Below are 23,213 nucleotides of genomic sequence, written 5' to 3' on the forward strand. Positions count from 1 at the left end.
AGAAAGATGCTCAATTAGAGCTTGTGCATACAGATGTATGTGAGATGCCTCAGCTTTCTTTGGGAGGGGCAAAATACTGTGTCTTTTATTGACGATGCCACACGCAAGGTGTGGGTTTATCCTCTTCGTTTGAAGAGTGATACATTTTCAGTGTTTCAGAAGTTTGTTGCTCTTGTTGAGAATCAAACAAGCAAAACACTGAAGGCTTTGCGTTCCGACAATGGTGGAGAGTATATGTCCAAACAGTTTCAGGACTTTTGTGATGCTAAAGGCATCAAGAGGGAGCTCTCTACTCCTTATGATCCTCCACAAAACGGGACAGCAAAGAGGATGAACAGGACCATTCAGGAGAAGGTCCGTTCTATGTTGTCACATGCTGCATTACCTCATGGTTTTTGGGCTGAAGCTGTTATGACAGCCGTTCACCTTATAAACAGGTCACCTAACACGAGGCTTGGTGGGAAAGTGCCAGAGGAAGTATGGACAGGGAAGCCTCCGTCATACAAGCACTTGAGAGTGTTTGGTTGCGTTGCATACGTGCACATACGCAGGGAAATGCGCACCAAATTTTCTTAAGTCTCACAAATGCATATTCCTAGGATATGGTGACAGAGGTGAAATGGGGTATAGACTTTGGGATCTCGTGAATAGAAAGATTATACGCAGCAATGATGTCATTTTTAATGAAACATGCATGTATAAGGAGCCTGCAAGGCAACAGGAGCCTAGCAGAGTCATCTTTGATGACGATGGACATCATGGACAACAACCAAGGGCTGTAAATCAGCCATTACAGCAGCAAAACCAGCCCTTAAATGGTGCTGAAAATGGTCCAAATGGACAGCCAGAGATGGCAGAAGATATCCCTATGGATATGCCACAGTTAGAGGAGATACCAGGCATGATTTTTCAGCCTTATGGCATGGAACAGGAGCCACCAATTGGTGATATGCAGGCTGGACAGCAACCTGCAAATGATGGTCATTGGGTACAGAGGTCCACTAGACCCTCCAGAGCCCCTGACAGGTTTGTTCCAGGGGTTGACTACTTGATGCTTACTGACTGTGGGGAGCCCTCATGTTATAAGGAGGCTTTACAGAGGGCAGACAAGGCTCTTTGGGAGCGTGCCATGAAGTCAAAGATGGATTCTCTGCACAAAAATGGAACATGGAAGTTGGTGCATTTGCCTGCAGGCAAGAAGGTTTTGCCATGCAAATGGGTGTACAGGCTCAAAGTTGCACCAGATGCAAAGCCAAGATACAAAGCCAGGTTAGTGGCTAAGGGCTTCAAGCAGGAATATGGTGTGGACTTTGAGGAGATCTTCTCTCCAGTGGTCAAAATGACCACACTTAGAGCTGTGTTAGCTTTGGTTGCGCATGATGATCTGGACTTGATTCAGATGGATGTGAAGACTGCTTTTCTTCACGGTGATCTCCATGAAGAGATATATATGCAACAGCCAGAGGGTTATGCAGGGAGTGGAAAGGAGAAGCTTGTATGCAAGCTGAAAAAGAGTCTTTATGGGCTCAAACAGGCACCAAGGGAATGGTATCATAAATTTGATACGTTCATGAAATCCCAGAAATTCAGGAGAAGTGACATAGATCACTGCTTATACACCAAGAAAGCTTTGGATGGCAGTCTATTGATCCTCATCTTGTATGTTGATGATATGTTGATTGCTGGGAAATCTCGTAAGGAGATGGATGTCAGAATATGCAGCGGAAATGATATCCAAACTTGGGTAGACAAGAGCAAGTAGACTGCAAAAAATAATCAGCACAAGAAACACAGAGAGATGTGTGTAAACTCTTCTCTATACACAAGATCCCGAAGAACTGAATGAGAAAGCGGAGGAGGATGGGGGGCAATATATACAAGCCCATGAGGGCAGTCGGCCAGCACTGGAAAGGGCCCACGACTGAGCAAAACTCCCACGACTGCTGAATATAGCAGTCGGCCAGCATTTGATGCCCCACGCCTGGACAGAACAAGTCGGCCAGCACTCAGACAGCCCACGACTGATACAGATGCAGTCGGCCAGCTTCAGAGTGCTCCTGGCATCAACTGGCAGCCCTCCAGCCACTAGAAAAAAATGGGAAAAATAGGGAAAAAATACGGGGAGTGTGGAAAAATGATATACGGGCGGGCACACCCACAACAGAGGCCCTGGTGTATACAAATAGACAGGAGATGACTTCTAACACCCCCTCTCAGCTCCTGGCTGTGTAACCAACCCCAGGGAGCTGGAGTGCCGCCTGAGCGTAGCCTGAGGTAGAGACTTCGTGAAGAGGTCCGCCCTCTCAAGGAGGATATAAAGGTTCGAATCTGCATGAGAGCGGCGCAGGCCGAGCTTCTGAAAGAACTCATCAATCCGCTGGTACCAAGCCCGCGGAGCCTGCTTTAGACCATATAAAGCCTTCTTCAGCCGGTACACATGATCCTGTTTGCCCGGAACAACAAATCCTGGCGGCTGATCAACATAAACCTCCTGTGTAAGCTCTCCATTCAAGAAAGCCGACTTGACGTCCATCTAGAAAACGGGCCATCTATGATGTCCTGCAAGTGCAAGAACGGTGCGAATGGTAGTCATCCGGGCCCGCAGCCATACAACCTCACAAGCAGCACCACAAGCAGCCCGATACTCTGCCTCTGTCGAAGAAAGGGCAATAGTTGGCTGCTTCTTGCTGCTCCAAGAAACCGCTCCTGAGCCGAGGGTAAAAGTGTATCCTGAAGTAGATCTCCTCGTGTCTGGATCTCCTCCCCAATCTGAGTCACTCCATCCTTGGAGCTTGACTCCATTCCCTCCTGTGTAAAAGAATCCCAGATCCTTCGTACTCTGCATATACCGCAAGATCCGCAATCCTGCGTCCCAATGAGTCTTCAATGGCGTCTGCATAAAAGAGCTCAACAGCCCCACGGAGAAGCTCAAGTCCAATCTGGTGTTCAGCAACCAGATCAATGAACCAACCAGCTTCCGGTACTGCGAGGCATCAACTGGCTCACAAGGATCTGTAACGGTTAACTTTGTGTTCGGGTCCATCGGCGAAGTAATAGGCTTGCAGTTCTCCATCCCAAAGGCCTCAAGCAACTCATGAACATACCGCTGCTGAGAGACGAAAAACCCCCTCTGGGTCTGCCAGATCTCCAATCCCAAGAAGAAGTGGAGTAAGCCTAAATCGGTCATCTCAAACTCCTTTGACAAGGCAGCCTTCGTCACTCCAATGTGCTCCACATGACCGCCGGTGAGAATGAGATCATCCACATAAAGGATGATGAGTGTGACCATGCCACGTTCCCGAAAGAGATACAGGTTCGGATCTGCAACCGATCTCTGGAATCCAGTCCGAATAAAGAAGGAATCAATCTTCTGATTCCAAGCCCGCGGAGCCTGCTTAAGACCATACAAGGCCTTACGTAACCTGTAAACCATCCCTTCCGATCCTGGAACAATGAAGCCTGGAGGCTGCTCTACGTACACCTCCTCCTGCAGGTCACCATTAAGGAACGCCGATTTTACATCCATCTGGTACACGGGCCACCTTTGAGAAGAAGCAAGGGCAAGAACGGTCCGAATCGTGGTCATCCGCGCTGTCGGTGCAAAGGTATCCTCGTAGTCGATGCCTGGCCGCTGAGCATAACCCTTAGCCACGAGCCTGGCTTTGTGTTTGTCCACCGACCCATCAGCCGCGTACTTGGTCTTAAAGACCCATTTGACACCAATGACTGACCGCTTCGACGGCCTCGGTACCAACTCCCAAGTGTTGTTCTTCTCGATGGCGTCAAGTTTCACCTGCATGGCTTCCCTCCAAGTATCCTGTGAAAGGGCTTCCTTTACGGAAGTGGGCTCTTTATCCCGCATGATACGAGACATAAGAGCATAGTTCACCTTAAGAAGCTCCGCCGTGTTGCTTTTATCTCGAACTCGATGTGATCTTCGAGGGCCGTCCTCTGTGGTCCACTCGGAGGGTAGCTCCGTGACACCTGACTCCCGAAGGGTGTCCATCAACCACCTAGGTACTCGAACAGATCGTGGAGCCTCCTGTGGTCGCGGGTGCTCAACTCCAGCTACGGGCTCAACCTCCTGTGATGACTGAGGTGGATCAACTGGAGTGGTAGACTGGGAATCATCATCAGACTCTGGATCTCCAAGAAGTGGCGGCTCCTCGACAGTGGATGCTGGAACATGCTCGTCAAAGACCACATCCCGGCTGACAACAATCTCGTTCCTCTCTGGATCATACAACCTGTATCCCTTGGAAAGAGAGTTATACCCCACACATACCAGCTTGCGGGACTTGGAGTCAAGCTTCCCCCTCTGCTTCTTCGGAATATGTACATACGCATCACTCCCAAAAAAACACAGTGCGAGACATCGGGTTTCCTGCCAAAATGTGCCTCAAATGGAGTCATATGGGATACAGAAGTCGTCGGAGAGCGGTTAATGGTATGGACAGCTGTCGCCACAGCCTCACCCCAAAGTGGACGAGGAAGATCTCGATGCTCCAGCATGGTCCTCGCCATCTCCACCACAGTCCTGTTCTTACGTTCAACAACTCCATTCTCCGAAGGCGATCCGGTATTGGCCAATTCCCTCTTGATGCCATGATCTGCACAAAACCGAAAGAATACAGTCGAGGAGAATTCCCCTCCTTTGTCAGCCCTGAGAGTCTTGACCTGAAATCTAGACTCTTTCTCCACCATCACGTGCCAATCCTTGAACCGAGCAAAAGCCTGGTCCTTCTGTGAAAGAAAGTAGACCCACGTGAATCTGGTACAATCATCAACAAGCAGCATGAAGTAGAGAGATCCTCCCAAGGATGGTATCTGCTGTGGTCCACACAAGTCAGTGTGAATCAACTCCAAAGGTTTCGAAGCCCGCCTGGAAGCCTGCTTCGGAAAGGATTCCCTGTGCTGCTTACCACGTATGCAAGAACTGCAGCGTCCCTGCCTACTACCAACATCTGGCAAGCCAACCACCATCTGGTCCCGGAAGGCGCGCCGCAAAAGTGCCACAAATCTCCGACCTGAGAGCCTGTCAGTGAGGAGAGTGCAGAGAGCTTGTAGATGCCGTTCTCCACACCGCCTTCCCAAACAACTTTGCCTATCTCACGGTCCCTTAGAGCAACTGAATGCTCCTCAAATTCCACCCGAAAGCCAGTCTTGCATACCTCATGCACTGACAAAAGATGAAAGCCCAGAGCAGGGACATAAAGAACACGGGAAGCATGCTTGCCCCCTTTGCCGTCGGGAATGATCTCCATCCGGCCCTCACTATGAATCGGAATAGTGGAGTTATCGCCAATAAAGATACGACCTGACTGCCGTTTTAGATCCAGGAAGAAGTCACGGGATGGAGTCATGTGCCTGGAAGCACCATTGTCGAGAATCCATTCCCGAGTATCCTTTGCGGTGAAGCCAACTGCCTCCTCGCTCGAAGACGATGAATCATCGGAGTCCACCATCTCCAAGTGCACAAATGCCGGAGTCTTCGCAGCTGAGGCCGAGGACTCAGCACTCTTCCCTGTCCGCTTAGGGCACTTCCTCCAGTAGTGGCCTTTCTCGCCACAATCATTACACGATCTTTCGGCCTTCAGCTTCTCTCGTTCTGGATCAGGCTTCTTCTCGGAAGACTTATCTGGTGAAGCCTTCCCTTTGCCCTTGTTGGTATTACGGCCTTTCGACCGTTGGCCAGTTAAGGCCTCCGAACCTCCGCCGTGAGGAGGGTTCGTGAAACGTTCCTCCTGGTCCAGGACCATTGGCACAAGCTCCTCCCAAGTAATGGTGCTGAGCCTGCCACTAGTGATCAACGAGGAATAGAAAGCGGAATACTGACCAGGCAAGTGGGAAAGTAACGTGATGGCCATATCTTCGGACGATATCTCTTTCCCAGCTTGAAGGACTTCCTGCTGAGGGGCCTGCAGCTTGTTAATGTGTTCCCGCATCGTCGAAGACTTTGCAGGGTTCATAACCCGCATCTGCACTTCCAAGGATATCCGCTTCATGGGTGACACCCTGTTGTACAAAGAAGCCAAGTGCTCCCATATGCCTCTCGCCAGCGTCATGTGCTTCACATGGTTGATCACCTGTGGTGTGCAATTGAGGAATATAAACGACCGGACCCTGGCGTTGACACGGTCCCACATTTGTGCCTGTGCCTCTCGGTCCTTCCTCGTCGATAAAACCTCCCCTTCCTCAGCTTCCGGCCTTGGCACCCCTTTGATAATAAAATCAGCAAGATCATATGACTCCAGAACTGACTCCATCATGACCTTCCACATGCCATAATTGGACCCGTCCAACTGCCGATCCACTGGGAACGTGGGGAGAGTCGGAATCTTCACGTGCTTCTCAGCCATCTCGAGTAAATCCGCCATCTCGGAGAGTAACCTGAATATAGCAGTCGGCCAGCATCTGATGCCCCACGCCTGGACAGAACAAGTCGGCCAGCACTCAGACAGCCCACGACTGATACAGATGCAGTCGGCCAGCTTCAGAGTGCTCCTGGCATCAACTGGCAGCCCTCCAGCCACTAGAAAAAAATGGGAAAAATAGGGAAAAAATACGGGGAGTGTGGAAAAATGATATACGGGCGGGCACACCCACAACAAAGGCCCTGGTGTATACAAATAGACAGGAGATGACTTCTAACAATGGATACCTTGAAGCAGAGGCTGCATCAAACCTTTGATATGAAGGATTTGGGTGATGCAAATCACATTTTGGGTATGCGGATACTTCGGGACAGAAATCAGCATGGTTGTATTTGTCTCAAAAGGAATACATTGGCAAAGTTTTGCAGAGGTTCAATATGGACGGGGGGAAGAAGACTAGTACTCCTTTGCCTCCATATGTGAAACTCAGTGCTATGGACAGCCCACAGTCAGATAGTGGCAGGGCTGATATGGCCAAGATTCCGTATGCTTCAGCTTGTGGCAGTCTCATGTATGCCATGGTTGCTACTAGGCCGGACATTGCATTTGCAGTGGGAGTGGTTTCTAGATACATGGCCAACCCTGGCAAGAAGCATTGGGAAGCAGTGAAAGGTGTCATGAGATACCTGAAGGGCACACATGATATGTACATTTGTTTTGGCAAACAGGATGCATTAGTGCATGGTTACACAGATTCGGATTATGCCAGTCATCCAGATAACCGGAAGTCTACTACCGGTTATGTGTTTACATTCACAGGAGGTGCTCTGTCATGGATATCCAGGATGCAGAAGTGCACTGCCTTATCTACTACAGAGGCCGAGTATATTGCAGCCACAGAGGCTTGCAAGGAGGCATTATGGCTATCTCGGTTAGTGGTTGATTTGGGCTATACAGGGGATATTCCATTGTTGCATTGTGACAGTCAGAGTGCCATCCAGTTGGCAAAGAACCCTGTCTTTCATGCAAAGACGAAGCATGTGGATGTGAAGTATCACTTCATCAGAGAGGTGATAGAGAACAAGCAAATTCAGCTTGTTAAGATTCATACGGATGACAACCCGGCTGATCTGTTGACAAAGAGTTTGCCTCCGGAGCGGTTTGCTCATTGCAGACACTTGATGGGCATTGGATGAGGCCAGTTTCAGCCTTGATATGGCCTTGTATATTATCATGTACATGCTGATTTTTCTTTTCCTTCATTTAAGGGCACTTTGCCTTTAAGTGGGCGGTTGTTGGGGTAAAGGCATTATGCCCACCCTTATAGTGTGTACAAGCCCATAAGTTATAGTACATAGTACACTTAGTACTTTTAATGTACTAAGTGCACTATGTGTACTAGTGCAATATGCATGTGTGATAGGGGAGTCACACACTCATGCTAATGAGTTGACTTATCCCCACAACTCTCTCTCTCTCTCCCTCCTTCTCTCTGTGTATGTCTCCCACACATGAACTCTAACCCTAAACTCTCCCATTCACTCGAGACTGCTGTCGGCCTCGGCTGGGTAAAGCAGGTGCACGTCTGCACTAGATCCAAGCTCCAAGACCATAGAGCTCTTACAAACTCGCAAGACTCTATATCCCAATAACTAACCTTGGCCACCCTTTTATAGGCTCTTGGCCATATCCCTAACTCAGCTCGTCAATCAGCCTGCCTAGTTCCAAGCTTCCCCAATCCGCGAAACTAGTCTTGCGTGCGTGTAGCACACGGTAGATACACACTGTGCACATGACACCACTACATCTCCCTCTCCTTTTAGATGGAACAACAAAGGAGAGAGGATGAGGCCCGTAGGAGAGAAGAAAAAGGAGAAGCAGAAGCTAGAAAGCAGTAAGAAAAAGCAGAACGATAGGACTATGAGAAAGCCCCATGCAGGATCGACAAAGACCGGCGTCAAGCTGAACTCGCTGCCCCGGAGCACCAACGAGAGCTCGATCGAGAACGTATGTTACTCGAGCACCAAAGGGAAAAGGAGGCCATTCATCTTAGATACCAGCACCTCTCTTCAGCATCCCCCGCCTCAAGTGCCACCAGCCAGCAGCCCGCAGCATCAACTATCGTCATTCGAAGTCAACCTAATTTCAGTAAGTACGATGGTAAGTGTGATCATTTAGCAATACATAAGTTTATTCATCAATTTACTGCTCATTTTCCATTAGCTAGGATCACAGATCCTCAGGATAGAGTCCACGTAGCGGCTCCCCATCTCACTGGTGAGGCGGTCGCTTGGTGGCAGCATTGGTCTAATCTCTATACAAACCAGACCACAAGTGTCACAGCTTTCAGCTGGGATACCTTTGTCCATGACTTGAAGACCAAATTCCTCCCGCCCCAGTACATGACCGGTCTGGCAGATGAGTTCTATGGACTCAGATAGAACGGATCCCCAGTGCTTCAGTTTTTCGGAAAGGTTATTACTTTAGCACAGCAGTTAGGGTTATCTACGCAGACCAAGATGGAGCAATTCATTCGTGGATTGGATCCTAACATTCAATTCACAGTTCGTAACTTTGAACCCAGTACATATGACTGGGCTTTGACTCTCGCTCAGAATGAAGAAATGAAGATGAACGGAGACAAGCCCAAGCAGTCATCACAGTCCAATACCAAACCCCAACCGGGGAAGGGTAATTCATCTTCTAAAGACACCGAGATAGAAAACAGTCCTAGCTCTAGTTCAGGGGGTAAGGAACCCAAGCCAAAGAAGACCCCCGAGGAAAAGGCTAAAGCAGGCATCACTGGAGGCTATCTTCAAAAGAGGAGCAAAGACAGTATCAGTCAGAAAACCGATGTTTTTTCTGTCATACCATTGGGCATGATAAGAAGGATTGTCCAAAAAGGCAAGCGGAGCAAGCCTCCAAAGAGCCTTCTGCCACAGTTGCCGCTGTATCCCCCGCTCCTCCAAACCCGCCTGCTACCACAAATGCAGTTCAGATCTTACCTTCTATGCATCCCATGCCATCTGTGGTACTTGATGCTAAGCAGGAGGGTGAGGCAACAACCACACAGAGCAGCCTAATCCAAGCTTATGGCTCTGCTAAGGGCCGACAGTTCATAATCCTTTTTGACATGGGCAGTTTTGAGGATGCCATCTCTCCCCAGTTGGCTACCAACATGAGCTGTACCTTAGAGCCCTATCATTTGGAGGTAGACGGTTTTACACCTGGTCTCCGCACCCACATATCTCAACAGGCACAATAGTTTTCTTTTCAAGTTCAAAAGGCCTCATTCCAACGAGATTTCATTGTCTCTCCTCTTTTGGGATGTGACATGACCTTAGGAATCCAGTGGTTTCTTCAATATGAACCTATTCCCAATTGGGGGCAGGACACCTTTATTATCTCTAAAGGTTTTCCTGAGCCTGTCATGATTGGGGGGGACAGGAGCATTCTTGGCATTCCTATGATTTCTCATCTCCAGGCCAAACGAGCTATCCGCAAGGGAGCAGAAGGAGCATTAATTTACGCTCAGACAGCTCCTATCTCATCGATAACCGCTGTCTCATCTTCTTCAGTCCCTCAATTGGTAGATCTCCTTTCTCATTCAGACATTTTTAAGGATGATCTCCCACCCACTATCCCACAATTAGCAAAACCTCCTAGCAAGTTTCCCTCTTGTCTTTCCAAGACTTTCAAGGGCAAGCTAGAACAGCAGTCAGTACTCAAACATTTAAAATATGTTCCTTATGGCCGCATTTTCACAATCACCACAGACCACCAAGCACTTAAGTGGCTCCCGACAATGCCAAGTGCCCAGTGGAGTGCTCAGCACACTAGACAGGGTCAGCTCTTCCACCAGGTTGGAGACATGATCAAGTACATCCCTGGTCAGCATAACCCAGTAGCAGATGTTCTTAGTAGAAAGACAAGCATCCCAACCAGTCAGGAGTCTACCATTCTCAACATCTCTGGAAAAGACGTAAATAGCATAAAAGATCAGTATGTCGAGTCCGCAGAGTTTGGTACTCAACCCAGTTTGGCCCTCAATTTTGAGCCTGGCCATTATTCAGTTCACACACAGGCAAGTAAGTTTAGACAAGATGTCCACTTCAAGGAAGGGAATTGAGTCTATCCGCGAATCATGAAACAAAGATTGAAACAAGTAGGCAAACGTTGCCCCAAGCTTTCATTCTGCAGTTTTGGACCTTTTCCAATAGTTAAGAAGTTAAGTGATGTCTCCATGAAGTTAAAGTTGCCTACCAGTTGGACAATGCATGATGTTTTTCATGTTTCTTGGCTAAAACCATATGTTGGTCCAGAAGTGTTTGATGTTTCAGATGAACAGCAGCCAGACGTGGTAGACGAAGCAGAAGTCATTGAGCACGAGCAGATCCTTCTTCATCGTTAGAAGCATGGTTCCGGTCGACGGATACGTCAGTTCTATAAGAAATTCCGAGATCGAGGTACCCACGAAGCCATATGGCTAAACGAGGAGTTCTTTCAAGAGTACCCCCAGTTGTTGGCGGACTACTTGGAAGCCATGAACCTGCCGCCAAGCTAAGCAGGAAGGAATGTCACATGCACTTTGCACTGTAGTGCATGGTGACAAACTGGCTCATCATCAGCAGGGCAACATTTGTATAGTATTAGTTCCATTCAGGATGATATTTGTCGTACGCCGTGACCCCATTGTAATCATCGGTCCAGGATAAGTCAGGCACGAACTACGTAGGTCATTCTCAGCCACAGTTAGTCAGCCAGTCGGTCAGTCAGTCTAAGTCCCTTAACCCACTTAAAGAGACGCATTCATGCATATACAGTCAGTAGAAACCTTAGGATTTGCATCAGAAAGCATCCTGCATATTGCACATCATTCATGCATAGCATCTAGACCATTGCAGGAACCTCACATAGCATCCAGGATTTATCTAGGATTTTTCTGGTATTTTTCCCAGCATTTTATACATCATTTAGACATTTTATTTGGACATGTGCTGACTGTCAGCAGCACTGTAGCCAGCCGACTGGCACATCTTGTCCATACAAATAGAGGCTTTGCATAATCATTTAGTCATTCATCATATTCAGCAAGAGAGCCATCAAGCACTTGTCATCCTCAACCTCAGGAGCATAAGCGATTGCAGTTTCAGCCCTCTCTCTTCAGCGTTTGTCTCCTACAGCTCTAGGTGCCTCAAACGCATGAGCATTCAGCCATCTACATCAGTCAAACGCATCAGTTCAGCATTCAGCCTTGCGTTTTCTGCATCCACACAGTTTTCAGCATTCATCATGTCATCGTTTTGCTCCAGCCTCTTGGTGAAGGTAAAACGCAGCATTCTCATTCATTTACAACCATCTACATCAGTCAAACGCATCAGTTCAGCATTCAGCCTTGCGTTTTCTGCATCCACACAGTTTTCAGCATTCATCATGTCATCGTTTTGCTCCAGCCTCTTGGTGAAGGTAAAACGCAGCATTCTCATTCATTTACAGCATTCATATACAGTCTAGAACAGTCCCAAACAGCCCCTCTCTCAGCCCTAGCTTTGCATCCCTCCCTCATACCATTGGGAAGAGTGCATAGGCTCGAGATTGGACATCTTTGGTGCTTCTATATCAGTGTGCAGTTCAGCCCAACACTTGGTCTTCAGAGGTCTTGAGTTTGGCTTATCGTCAGTCACACCGTCAGTCTCTTTAAAGATAATAAAGCAAATACTATCTCGGTAATGGGATAGGGGGCCCTTTAGTGGGTAATTCGGGACCCCATACGGTGTACAGTTCTCATCTCTCTCTCTCATATCTCTCTAAAGTTTAAAGTATTAAAGTGGATTGCTAAACTCATGAAACTCAAGATACAGAAGACGGTGTGAGCATTTGTGTGACAGGATCCTGCAATACGAAGACGTCTCCTGCACCACCTGAAGACACATCATCACCTGCATCAATGGTTCCTAAAGTACTTGCTGCTCGTGCAGGAGCAATGGGCCTGACATCAGCTCCTGATATATAAACCCGCAAATTCGTTGCAACAAGTACATGTTTCATCATGTATGCCCACATAGGATAGTTGGTACCATCCAACTTATCCTCAACGGAAAGCATTCCAAATAAATCACTAGTGTTCCCAGACATAGCTGTCACAAGTGTGTACAAACAAGTAGTAATGTTGCAGTAATGCTATAGCCACCAAAAATTTGGGAGAAATGCCCCAATGTCAACTGAATATGCCTGTAACGCCCAAAATGCCTGCAAATGTCTATAAAGGACCTGCAAATGGTGTCAATTCTTGCAAAATCCCTAAATTTCTAGTGCAATTACGCACTGAATTAGGTAAAATCAGTGCCAATGTATGTCAATTTTGCAATTTTGAGCTCAATGATGAAAAGCCCCAAAATTAATGCCGTCAATTTGCTAATATTTTTTTGGCAATTTCTTTTTTTTGTAGAAATTAAAAAAGATAGCAAATTGGTTACTGATTATCGTTGGCACGGAGTTCGAGGAAACGATTGAGGCCAAGATTCGTAGCAGAACTGTATGGCGCCTCTGCTGTGCAGCATGTACAAGGTACAGTCGGGGAGCTCGGTACAGACGACGAACAGGTGCAGGGCGGCGAGCTGTTACAAGCAGCGTTGGGCGATGCAGTTGTTGCAGGCGACGCAGGGCAGAGCTGTTGCAGGCGATGCAGGTACAGACGACGCGTACGATGCAGAGGCGACGACGGCGAATACGGATTTGAAGGCGGCGACGGCGGATCTCAAGATCGACAGTGGCGGCGGCGGCGCACAACGACAGCGTGTCTGAGGGCGGCTCTATTGCAGGCGGCGCAAGGCAGATTGGCGAAACCCTAAAGCGCACAGCAGATAGTCAAAACCCTAACCCTAAACAAGGCAAAGTAGGTGGGCGAAACCCTAACCCTAAACTGCTCTGACACCAATGTTGGGTATGGGGGAAGAAGCTTGCACACAGACACACACACACACACAAGTGCAAGAGAGAGAAGAACTAGTGAAGCTCAAGAGTGCTGGAAAAGATGTACTCGATAATAATGAAATGAAAGTACAATGTGAGTACATAAAGTAGCCTAGGGCAAAGTGCCCAACACACATAAGTGTGTTCACACGGGAAAAAACCTATGTCTAGTCACAGGGAAAAAGTGCCCGTGAGTAAGCTGTGTTCACTCCTGAACTAGCCGGGAGTGGTCATGACCAACAGACTCGTCGTCAAAAAGTGTCCATTACGGGCAAGGCTTTAGAGGCATTCCAAGCATTGAAGAAAGTTGCCTTTGAGTCACCTGTCTTAAAGTTGGCATCATAGGATGATCCTTTCGTATGATTACCGATGCCAGTAACCTAGCCATTGGAGCTGTTCTACAGCAAGATGGTAGGCCAATGGCTTATTATACCCGCAAGTTAAATACCACCGAAATGAATTATTTGATATATGACAAAGAGCTTTTGGGGATGATGACAACACTTAAACATTGGAAACATTTCCTTTACGAGAGAGATTTCACAGTTAAGACTCATCACTAGGCACTTAAATGGTTGCAAACCACACCCAGTGTCCAATGGAGCGACAGGCAATCTAAATGGAGTCATTTGTTCCAATAGTTTGGGGAAATGATTGAATACGTTCCTAGTAAGAATAACCAGTTGGGGGAAATGATTGAATACGTTCCTAGTAAGAATAACCAGTTGCCGTCCAACACTCACACTCGTAAAGGCACGATTCAAACATTGCAAGAGTCCAGTGTGCTAGAAATTCAAGGAAAAGACTTGGAAAAAGCATGAAGAGACAGCATCCGGATTCGAAAGAATTCGGGACTCAGTATCAATTGGCCCTCAATTCAGAACCAGGCCACTATAGTATACAAGATGGCTGGTTAGTTTTCAAGAACTGCCTATGTGTACTCAAAGAAAAGCACCAAGTCCTTCTCCATGATGCCCATATTCTCTTGTCAAAGGTCATAGAGGTATCAACAGTACCCTGGAGAAGTTAGAGCGGTCATTTTATTGGCCCAAAGTGTGACGGGATGTCTATCGGCACATCCAAGCATGCCAGGTATGTCAAAAAGTGAAAGTTTCACATACGAAACAAGCACGGTTACTCAACCTGGCCCAAAAGAGTCTTCTGCAGTGCCCTTGGATTGGTGGATCTCAACCGACGTACGGTCTTTCTCATCCTTGCATTGGGCATTCATAGATCTTGTTCTAAAGCATTGTACAATAGTTCTCCAAAGAAATAATACAAGCAAATACTCCTACCAGCGAGAGGCAAGAGGGGCTTCAATGGGTAATTGGGACCCAATACTGTGTCATCTACTTTCTCTTCTATTCTCTTCTCTCTCTACTGAGTGAATGGATGCTAAAGATCTCACCAAAGTAAAGTTTATAGAAGGCTTGTTGTGCATTACCACGATCAACCTCAGTGCATGTAAAACCCGTGATCTTTCAGATGCAGTTCGTCTTACTACAACCCTTTATATGGGGGAGAGTTCCAAATATGGGACTCAACAACAGGGGCAGCAAAAAAGCAAAGACAAGGGTGGCCAGTCCAAAGCAAAGGATGGGAAGGACAAGGCAAGTGGGGGAGCCTCGGTGACTGGCCTCACCCCTGAAGAGCGTCATGCCAAGATGGCTGCTGTACAGTGCTTTTATTGTGACTCCACCGAGCACATCACAAAGGATTGTCTAAAGACCTTGGAGGACCAGTCTGAGGAGGAGGCTTCTTCAAAACCAGAGGATGAATATGAAGGAGATGCATGTGTGTGAAAGAAAGAGCATCACAGGTTGTAGGCCCAAAGCACAAACTGTAGAAGGTTGGAAACAGTTGATTATTGCTGAAAATGAGCACGAGGGAAGCCCGTAGGTGCTTACAAGCATAAGAGACTGTTGTTACAGCCAATGACCTCCAGCAAATATGCAAGGGTGAGATGAAAAGTGAGGGGAAGGGTAAGCACCCTTATGTATCCCTCCAGAGAGCTGGTCGGCCAGCTGTATAGCAGGCCAACAGCTGTCCAATAGCATAAAATGCTAAAAAATGGTAGAAAAATCCCAAATAATATCTGCTAAATATGCCAATGCAGGGTCTCATAAAATGACCAGTACAAGCATGAAAAAAAGGTGATGTAGACCCTCTCGAGATGACATATTCCAACACCTCCTCTTCAGCGCCAAAGGGGCAGTCCAATACCAGCATGCTAAAGTAACACCTCCAAAGCAGCTTTCGGAAGTGGTTTGGTGAAGAGATCAGTCACATTGTCCTTGGTAGAACAGTAGGCCAGCCGAAGAAGTCCCACCTCGATCCAGTCACGTCCAAAATGATAATGCACCTCAATATGCTTGGATTGTCCCATATCACAGGATTCTAAACTAGAGCAATAGCACCTTGAGAATCCAAGAAGATGGTAACTAGGAAAGTGTCAGCACAACACAAATGCTCCAGAATCTGATGCATCCAAAGTCATCGTAGCATCAAAGACCAAGTGTGATTGGACATCTCTCCTTCCATGGCTTGCCACCACTGCGGCTATGAAAGAGCCTCCTCTGGACTCTCAGGCTCATCGATCTCCTGGAGAGAACTCATGAGAGCATAATTCACTGTGTGATGAGATGTGGAAGCCCAAGATGAACGGCGAGGTCCAGAGGTGGTGGTAGAGATCTGGTTATGGAGCTGTGCATCATTAAGACTAGAATCTCTAAAGAATTGCTGAACCCGCCGAGGTAGGCCAGCCTTCCTCTCAAAGCGTGAAGAAGAAGATCTAGCTACAGTACAATGCTGCTGGGAGAGGTGATGAAGTAAGCATTGGTGAGGGTAATCCTGGAGTCAAAGCAAGACTCGTAGAGGGATTGGGAACTATAGAAGCTGGTGCAACAAGAACTAGTGGCTGTAAAGTAGCAACTGGCACCAGAGTTGCAGCAGGGGGAGAAAGAGGAGGAGGAGGAGGAGGAGGAGCTGGATGTGGAAGAGGAATAAGATCACTAACATCCGTCGGGAATGAATCATCCAGAAAATCTGTAGATGCATCACGTGGAGAGGAGTCGATACCAAACAAGCTCTCATCAAACCGAGCATCACGAAAAATAATGATGTCATCAATGTCCAGATCCCAGAAGCGGTACCCTTTGGATCTCCTACTGTAGCCTATGAAGATCATCCTCTTTGACTTCAGTGCGAGTGTGGTCCTCTTCTGATCTGGGACATGCACATAAGCAACACGACCGAAAACACGAAGATGAGTAACAGAAGGCTTGTCCTGTAAAAGCCTCCTCCAAAGTCATCCCCTCAACCCCTTTTGTAAGAGAGCGATTAATGAGATAAACTGAGGTAGCCACAGCTTCACCCCAAAAAGCAGGTGGGAGACCTGCATGATGCAACAAAGAACAAGCCATCTCTTTTACAGTCCGGTTCATCAGTTCCACAACTCCATTCTGTTGAGGAATAAGGAACTGTGGTCTGTCGGTGAATGCCCTTCGACGCAAGGAAGTTATCAAACGGTATAAACTCGCCACCATTATTTAGTCTGGAGAAATGAAACTGTATCCCTAGACTAATTTTCCACCATCGCGATCCCAGTCCTGAAATTGGCAAAAGCATCGAACTCTCGGTATGACCTGTCCTGCCCGCAGTAATCACATTCATTACTTTTGTCCTTGGACTCCTTTTAATCCTGTTTACTCTTGCCTTTGCCTTTGCCTTTGCCTTTGCCTTTCTTGTTGTTGTTGTTGTTGTTGTTGTTGTTGTTGTAGGTCCCTTTTCCGCCTTTGCCTTTGCCCTTGTCAGAGGCAACAAAAGCAAACTCCGACTTGCCTTTTCCGCAAAGCATGCACTTGTCGTAAGCTGTACACAGCAAGACGAGAGAAAGAGGGAGGAAGGGACGCTGGGAAAAGAGAAATAGAGAAAGCAAATCTCTTAGGAACCCTGTCCACAGCACCTAGAAGAGAGCTTCAGCCTCCAATAGCAAAAACGTAGCAATCCAACAGTTCAGATGCAGAAAAAATGCAACAATGATGAAGCCTCTACTCCAATCAGAAAAACGCAACAATTCCTTACCTGTAGATCAGTGTTTGGCTTTGATACCATGAAAGAAAGAGCATCACAAGTTGTAGGCCCAAAGCACAAACTGTAGAAGGCTGGAAACAGTTGATTATTTATATACCTAGATGAATCCAGGAACATGCCCAAATTCATCTTTTAAGAACGTGCATGTTATATGCTCATGGTAGTCAACCCACAAGACTATAAAACTATCAACTCCATTATGCATAGTATGGACTAGATACTACGACATCCCCACTAACGTCATCAGTGCCCAATAGTGGGTGTAGAACTCTGTTACAAGATATGCTCTCACACACGCACTCACACACACACACACACACACACACACACACACACATAAGAGTATATATTCACACAAAGCCCTTCATACTCAGTTTCTGTCAAACCTCCGGAGCTGCAAGGCTGACTCAGCGATAATGAAGCCTAGCACTAAGGGAAGTAGCAAATAGAAAGAATTAGTACAGCAAATAAGTAGTTTACAGGGCAAATGCACCGCTAAAGATAGAAAGAATAAGCACAATATCAACTGGCCGCAACTCGGACGAAAACTTCACAATGTGAAATCTGCATATCCGCTAATACAACTGAATTATATACCTAGATGAATCCAAGAACACGCCCAAATACAGTTGATTATTGCTGAAAATGAGCACGAGGGAAAACCGTAGGTGCTTACAAGCATAAGAGACTGTTGTTCAGCCAATGACCTCTAGCAGATAAGCAAGGGTGAGATGAAAAGCGAGGGGAAGGGTAAGCACCCTTGTATATCCTTTCAAACAGCTGGTCGGCCAGTTGTGATAGGCCGACAGCTGTCCAGTAGCATAAAATGCTATAAAATGCCTAAAAAATGGTTTTAAAATCCCAAATAATATCTGCTAAATATGCCAATGTAGGGTCTCATAAAATGACCAGTACAAGCATGAAAAAAGGTGATGTAGACCTCTAGAGATGATATATTTCAACAGTGTGCACGTCTCAACTTTTTTCATTTCTCAAGTTGAGTACACATCCATGGTGCTTCATTGCATAAGCCCACAAGTACGAATAGAGGAAGTCTTCAGCCAAGCCTTTGAGGGAGTCTTCACAGTTGCCATTTGCACTTGGTGGAGAATCTTTGGCTTTAATGGCGGTCGCTTCAGTTTATGGGGTCGTTCAAGAGGACTCTTCTCACCTACCGTTTGCATTGGGTAGAGTATCTTCAGTGTCTGATGTCATGGAGGAACCACAAGAGGACACACCATCAGATTTGAATTCATCATGGGAGGATAGGCCAGTTGGTGTATCTTCACAACATACAAATTTCTTAGAGACTATACCGACAATGACAACCACCGAGGTTTTGAATTTGGTGCATCAACAGGCAGATGTATTACTTGGAGTATGTTCCAGAGAGGACATAAGTGGTTTAGACATACAAGTGTCCAGCAGTACTAACGGATACAGATTTGGTGCAACGTTCCTGAGAAGAATGGTTCCTAGTTCTGCTTTCTTCCTTCAGGGTGCATCGGAGATGGTGCAAGCAATTCTTGTGCTCCATCTGAGCCGATGCATTAGTGGTTGGAGTTTGGATGGTAGAGTTTTGCTTGGCTATTCTCTAGTGTTCTTCTCATGGACTACCAGAGGATGCTCAGAGGTGTGCAGTGTTTTTTCATGGACGATTGTACAGACGGAGAGTGCTCGATCAAGTGGAAGTTGGTCATCAGCAAGTTTCTCTACAAGTCTTCATGCAAACATGGCGAGGACGGAATGTGAGCCTTCGCAGTGGACGCAAAGTGGTCTCGCAATGTTTGAGATCTTGGGTCTCTTGGATGAGCTTTGCTTAGATCTTTTCCTTTTCTGAAAGGGCACTTTATATGAACATTGTGCAGTTGAGGACAATTGCAATGCAAGTAGGGGAGAATGTGACACACCTACGAGTATGTAGGACAAAATTAGACATCACATAGAAGCCGAAGGCAAAGTCGGACAACACAGATTTTTCTATGGATTCTATTGGCGACCGAAATATTTGTAAAATTATTGGTGACAGAAATGCCTGTAAACTATGTGTAGCAAAAATGTTTACGGAGCATCGGGATATCTATGCCTCTAAGTGATTCTTATCTTATGTTACACACTTTTGAGCCCACCTTTCTTCCAAGGGGTGTGGTCAAAGTAGCAACACAGAGTGCAAGTGGTAGAGTGGACATGACACCTGGATGGCAAGGGACTTAACATGATGCCTGTTTGGCAAGGAACATACATCTACACCAAGGGTCATGTGGACCTACAACTATTTGGCATGGGACTTATGTCTCCGCCAAGGGTCAATAGATGATATGCTAGGGACTTGATGTCTGCGCTCAAAACTAGTAGAGGTTCTACATCCGCGTGCATAGTGAATCGCTATTCTGTTTCTCGGTCTGATGTACGCATGGGAGAGTAGCATGCGTTTGACGTGACACTCAGGATTTGGGGAACAAGTAACTACTCCTTGGAGTTGGTGGATTTGACTTGGAGTATAGAAAGAGAGATATGATTTGGATATTTGTATTGTGGAGACTCATTAGTCTCGCCCATATATTTGGGCCATGGTTATAATTGGAATATGTTCTAACCATTGTCCTTCAAGATCTCTGTTAATGGGATTGTGTGGACCTTTGGTTCATCCCAATTTAGTGGGGTGAAAGTGGTTATTAGCCGTATGTTGTCTTCACGTTGTCCAAGGACGTGGGACATATGCAAAAATTGATGGGGAGTTTTATGCTTGCCCTAGAGTAGGCGTGAGTATCTACTAGTTATGTGTGAAAACACAATCTGAAGAGGATTGGATAGGGGAGATATGCACTAGAACTCGGTTGTGCATTCAGTGGACTAGTGTTTGCCGACAACTAATGCAGGATGCCATTTGGTATGACAATTGAGTTGTGCTAGGGTTGTTTCGGTAACTTTGTGACTAGACGTCCTATTAGGATTTAGCTCTTGCACGAGAGTTGGATTGGCAGTAAGCAATTGGATCTTTGTAGCAAGTTCTACGAAAGGAGTCTCACATTGGCTTAGGTAAGAGGTAGTAAGCAATCGGATATTTGTAGCAGGTTCTACGAAAGGAGTCTTACACTGGTTTAGGTAAGAGGCAGTACACCATACAAGCATCTCCATCTAGACTCATACCGAGCACGATTCTAGGCGAGACATCAGATCTCCATCTGGACTCATATCATTCACAATCCAGATGAGACATGAATCACCGTAGTGTCCCCTACTCGTGACCAAATGTCCCATCGTGTCCCTCTGGGAAGGCACAAGAGAGTGTGGCCCGCCACCCGCTGCCCACTGCAAGCTGCAACTAGAGAAGGCACAAGGCCATTAACATAGAGGTGCACTAGGTTAGGAGAAGAAGCCACACCTGAGGCAGCAAAGCCCTGAGAGAACACCAGGCTGGGAACAGAAGAAGCGAAAAATGTGCATAAGATTTGAGCAGATTTCAATGACAACTAAATGAACAAGTTCAGAGCAAGATTTAGACTGTTTACGGCCCGTTGGGATCTTCACACTATCCCTGGCTATCGACCAAGCACCCAAGGATGGGCTAGGAGCCAGGGCTCTTCACACTATCCCTGGCTATCGACCAAGCACCCAAGGATGGGCTAGGAGCCAGGGCTAGTCTGGCCCTACTTGGATCTGAAGTAAGGTGGCAGACAAGGCAGTCTGAGGTTTAACAGCACCTGCTACATTGCTAATTTGCTGGCAATTGCATGTGGGAAAAAAGATGAAATAAGATCAAAGCCAAGTCACTTTTTCTGGGCCCTGGCTGGCTGCAGATGCTGACCAATTGGAATCTTTTCAATCCCGCAAGGCTGGTCTTTCAAGTGGCTAAAAACCCTTGCCCCTGCCCTCCCTACTCCCATGCCCAATGCTCATCATTCCAAGTGTGCAAACATTCGAACATCTCTATGCCAGTTCTCTCATGACCATCTTCCCTCCTATCAGCAAGTCCTTTCCCACATGCTTCGAATCGAAAGAATGATGCATGTGGCATTGGCCACGGGGATGGGTTTTAGTTGCACCTAGTTTAAGGGGTGTCACATACCTGTCCTCGTGTACCTGTCCTTAAGAATACAATTGGCGCAATACTCACCCTTTGATTTTACACTAGTCAATGGCCAAGAAGCCACAATCTTTGTAACTCGTATTACCCATTCTCCCTTCCTCATTACCAAGTGAGGGAGACGGGTTATGCATTGAGCAGATCACCACCTTCACTGCTGCTCCTATAACTGCAAGGTAAGACTCCTGCATTCAGCAGCATGAGGCAGCATAAAAGTATGCATGACCTGTAATGTATAAACGATGCCAACACCTTCAGACACCGGGTTCACATGGTCTAATGTGTGTATGTGCAACAATTAGCTCCTCAAAGCTTTGTCTCTACTGGCAGGCCGGCATGGGCATCAAAGATCGCGACTCTGCTTTGCCGCATGGTTCTCCTAACAGGTCTGAATCATTTTTTGTGTAGGTCTTCATTTAAGTCACACTCTCACACCCTTCCCAGTATTTGCGAGTACAACAATCACCCACTCCAAATTTTTGCCAGTCAAGGGAGGGGGACTATATGCATGTAATCACTCCAAAAGAATTTATTATCACCAACCTAATCTCTAGATTTTTGCTAGGGAAATTCAAAAATAAATACCATCGCTTTCAACATCGCTGCCTCCATCGGCCACCATATCCTGGGCTCCATGGGGAACCTGCAAGCTTTGAGACTGCACAGTCTCCCTGCTGCTAGAGCGGGCACCTAAAAAGTTCGGATTGTTCACGATTCCCAAGGACTTGTAGTTCTTCAGCAGGCTCGCATTCTCGTCCCACACGGCACTGTATTATTGAAATCAACAAAAAGTATTTGAAATGCTGTTACCTTTTTCTTCTTCTTCTGTTTGAAGGAAACTTGAATACAAAGCTTACTCGTTTAGCACGGCTTTGGCTGGTAATGGAGCGGCTGGCTTGGGCTTGAAGGGCTTCCGGCTGGGCAAGCCCACCCTAACTGTGGGCTTGGACTTCTTGTAAGCTCGTCTTGACCGAGCCATTCGAGCATGGGTTCACAAACCACTCAATAATTTTTTTATTACATGGGTATAACACCCCCCCCCCAAAAAAAATAAAAATAAAAACACAAAAAAAAAACCTCTCCCTAGAAATGAAGTCCTAAGATTTTGCCGATCGAGAATGGAGTTCCCAAGTGCCCAGGTTGTAGGTTCGAATCTCCCCTATGCGAGCGATAGCACTTGTGTGTGTGGTTGAAAAAAAGTTGTACCTTGTAGGTTCGAATCTCCCCTGTGCGAGCGATAGCACTTCTGTGTGTGGTTGAAAAAAAGTTATACTTTCTACTTTCAAGCCAAGATCCCCCAAAAAAAACATAGATTTTCTAAGGTTTTATAAGCTTGGCATCTTAATTGATGTGCTAAAATAGAATTTCATAGTCTTTTATCAATAATTCTTTTACGCTTGATTTTTGCTTACAAGCGCCCTTATATGCAACCTCTCTCTCTCTCTCTCTCTCTCTCTCTCTCTCTCTCTCTCTCATAGTAGAATCAACTTAGCATAGTCCATTGTAGGAGGGTTTCAATGGAAAATCGCCTCATATTTGATTTGATGGCAATTGAGACTACATCTAAAATTCAATATCAAATATTGTAGGAGGTTGTGGATAGAAGGCTCCACGGTGAGGTTACGGGGGAGATTGAAGAATTACCCTCATGCAAGGTGGTGTTGCATCTTTTTTGGATGCAGGTTCTT

The 23,213-nt window shown here is 46.6% G+C and overlaps 1 protein-coding gene across 1 annotated transcript in view; it reads right to left on the minus strand.

The window, feature by feature from the left end:
* Positions 1–22,562, minus strand: part of LOC147606059 (nucleolar-like protein) — a 40,117-nt gene extending 17,555 nt beyond the window's left edge. The window contains exons 1-2 of the mRNA XM_086792660.1: positions 22,383–22,562; positions 22,111–22,292 (exon numbers count right to left, since the gene is read on the minus strand). Coding sequence (XP_086648786.1) covers positions 22,111–22,292; positions 22,383–22,504 — 304 coding nt within the window. The 5' untranslated portion in view covers positions 22,505–22,562. The remainder of the gene's footprint in view (positions 1–22,110; positions 22,293–22,382) is intronic.
* Between the last annotated feature and the right edge of the window lie 651 nt (positions 22,563–23,213).

Source organism: Cibotium barometz, chromosome 58 (genome assembly GCF_041138505.1).
Source record: "Cibotium barometz isolate CiBa-2024 chromosome 58, ASM4113850v1, whole genome shotgun sequence".
NCBI classification, from domain to species: domain Eukaryota; kingdom Viridiplantae; phylum Streptophyta; class Polypodiopsida; order Cyatheales; family Cibotiaceae; genus Cibotium; species Cibotium barometz.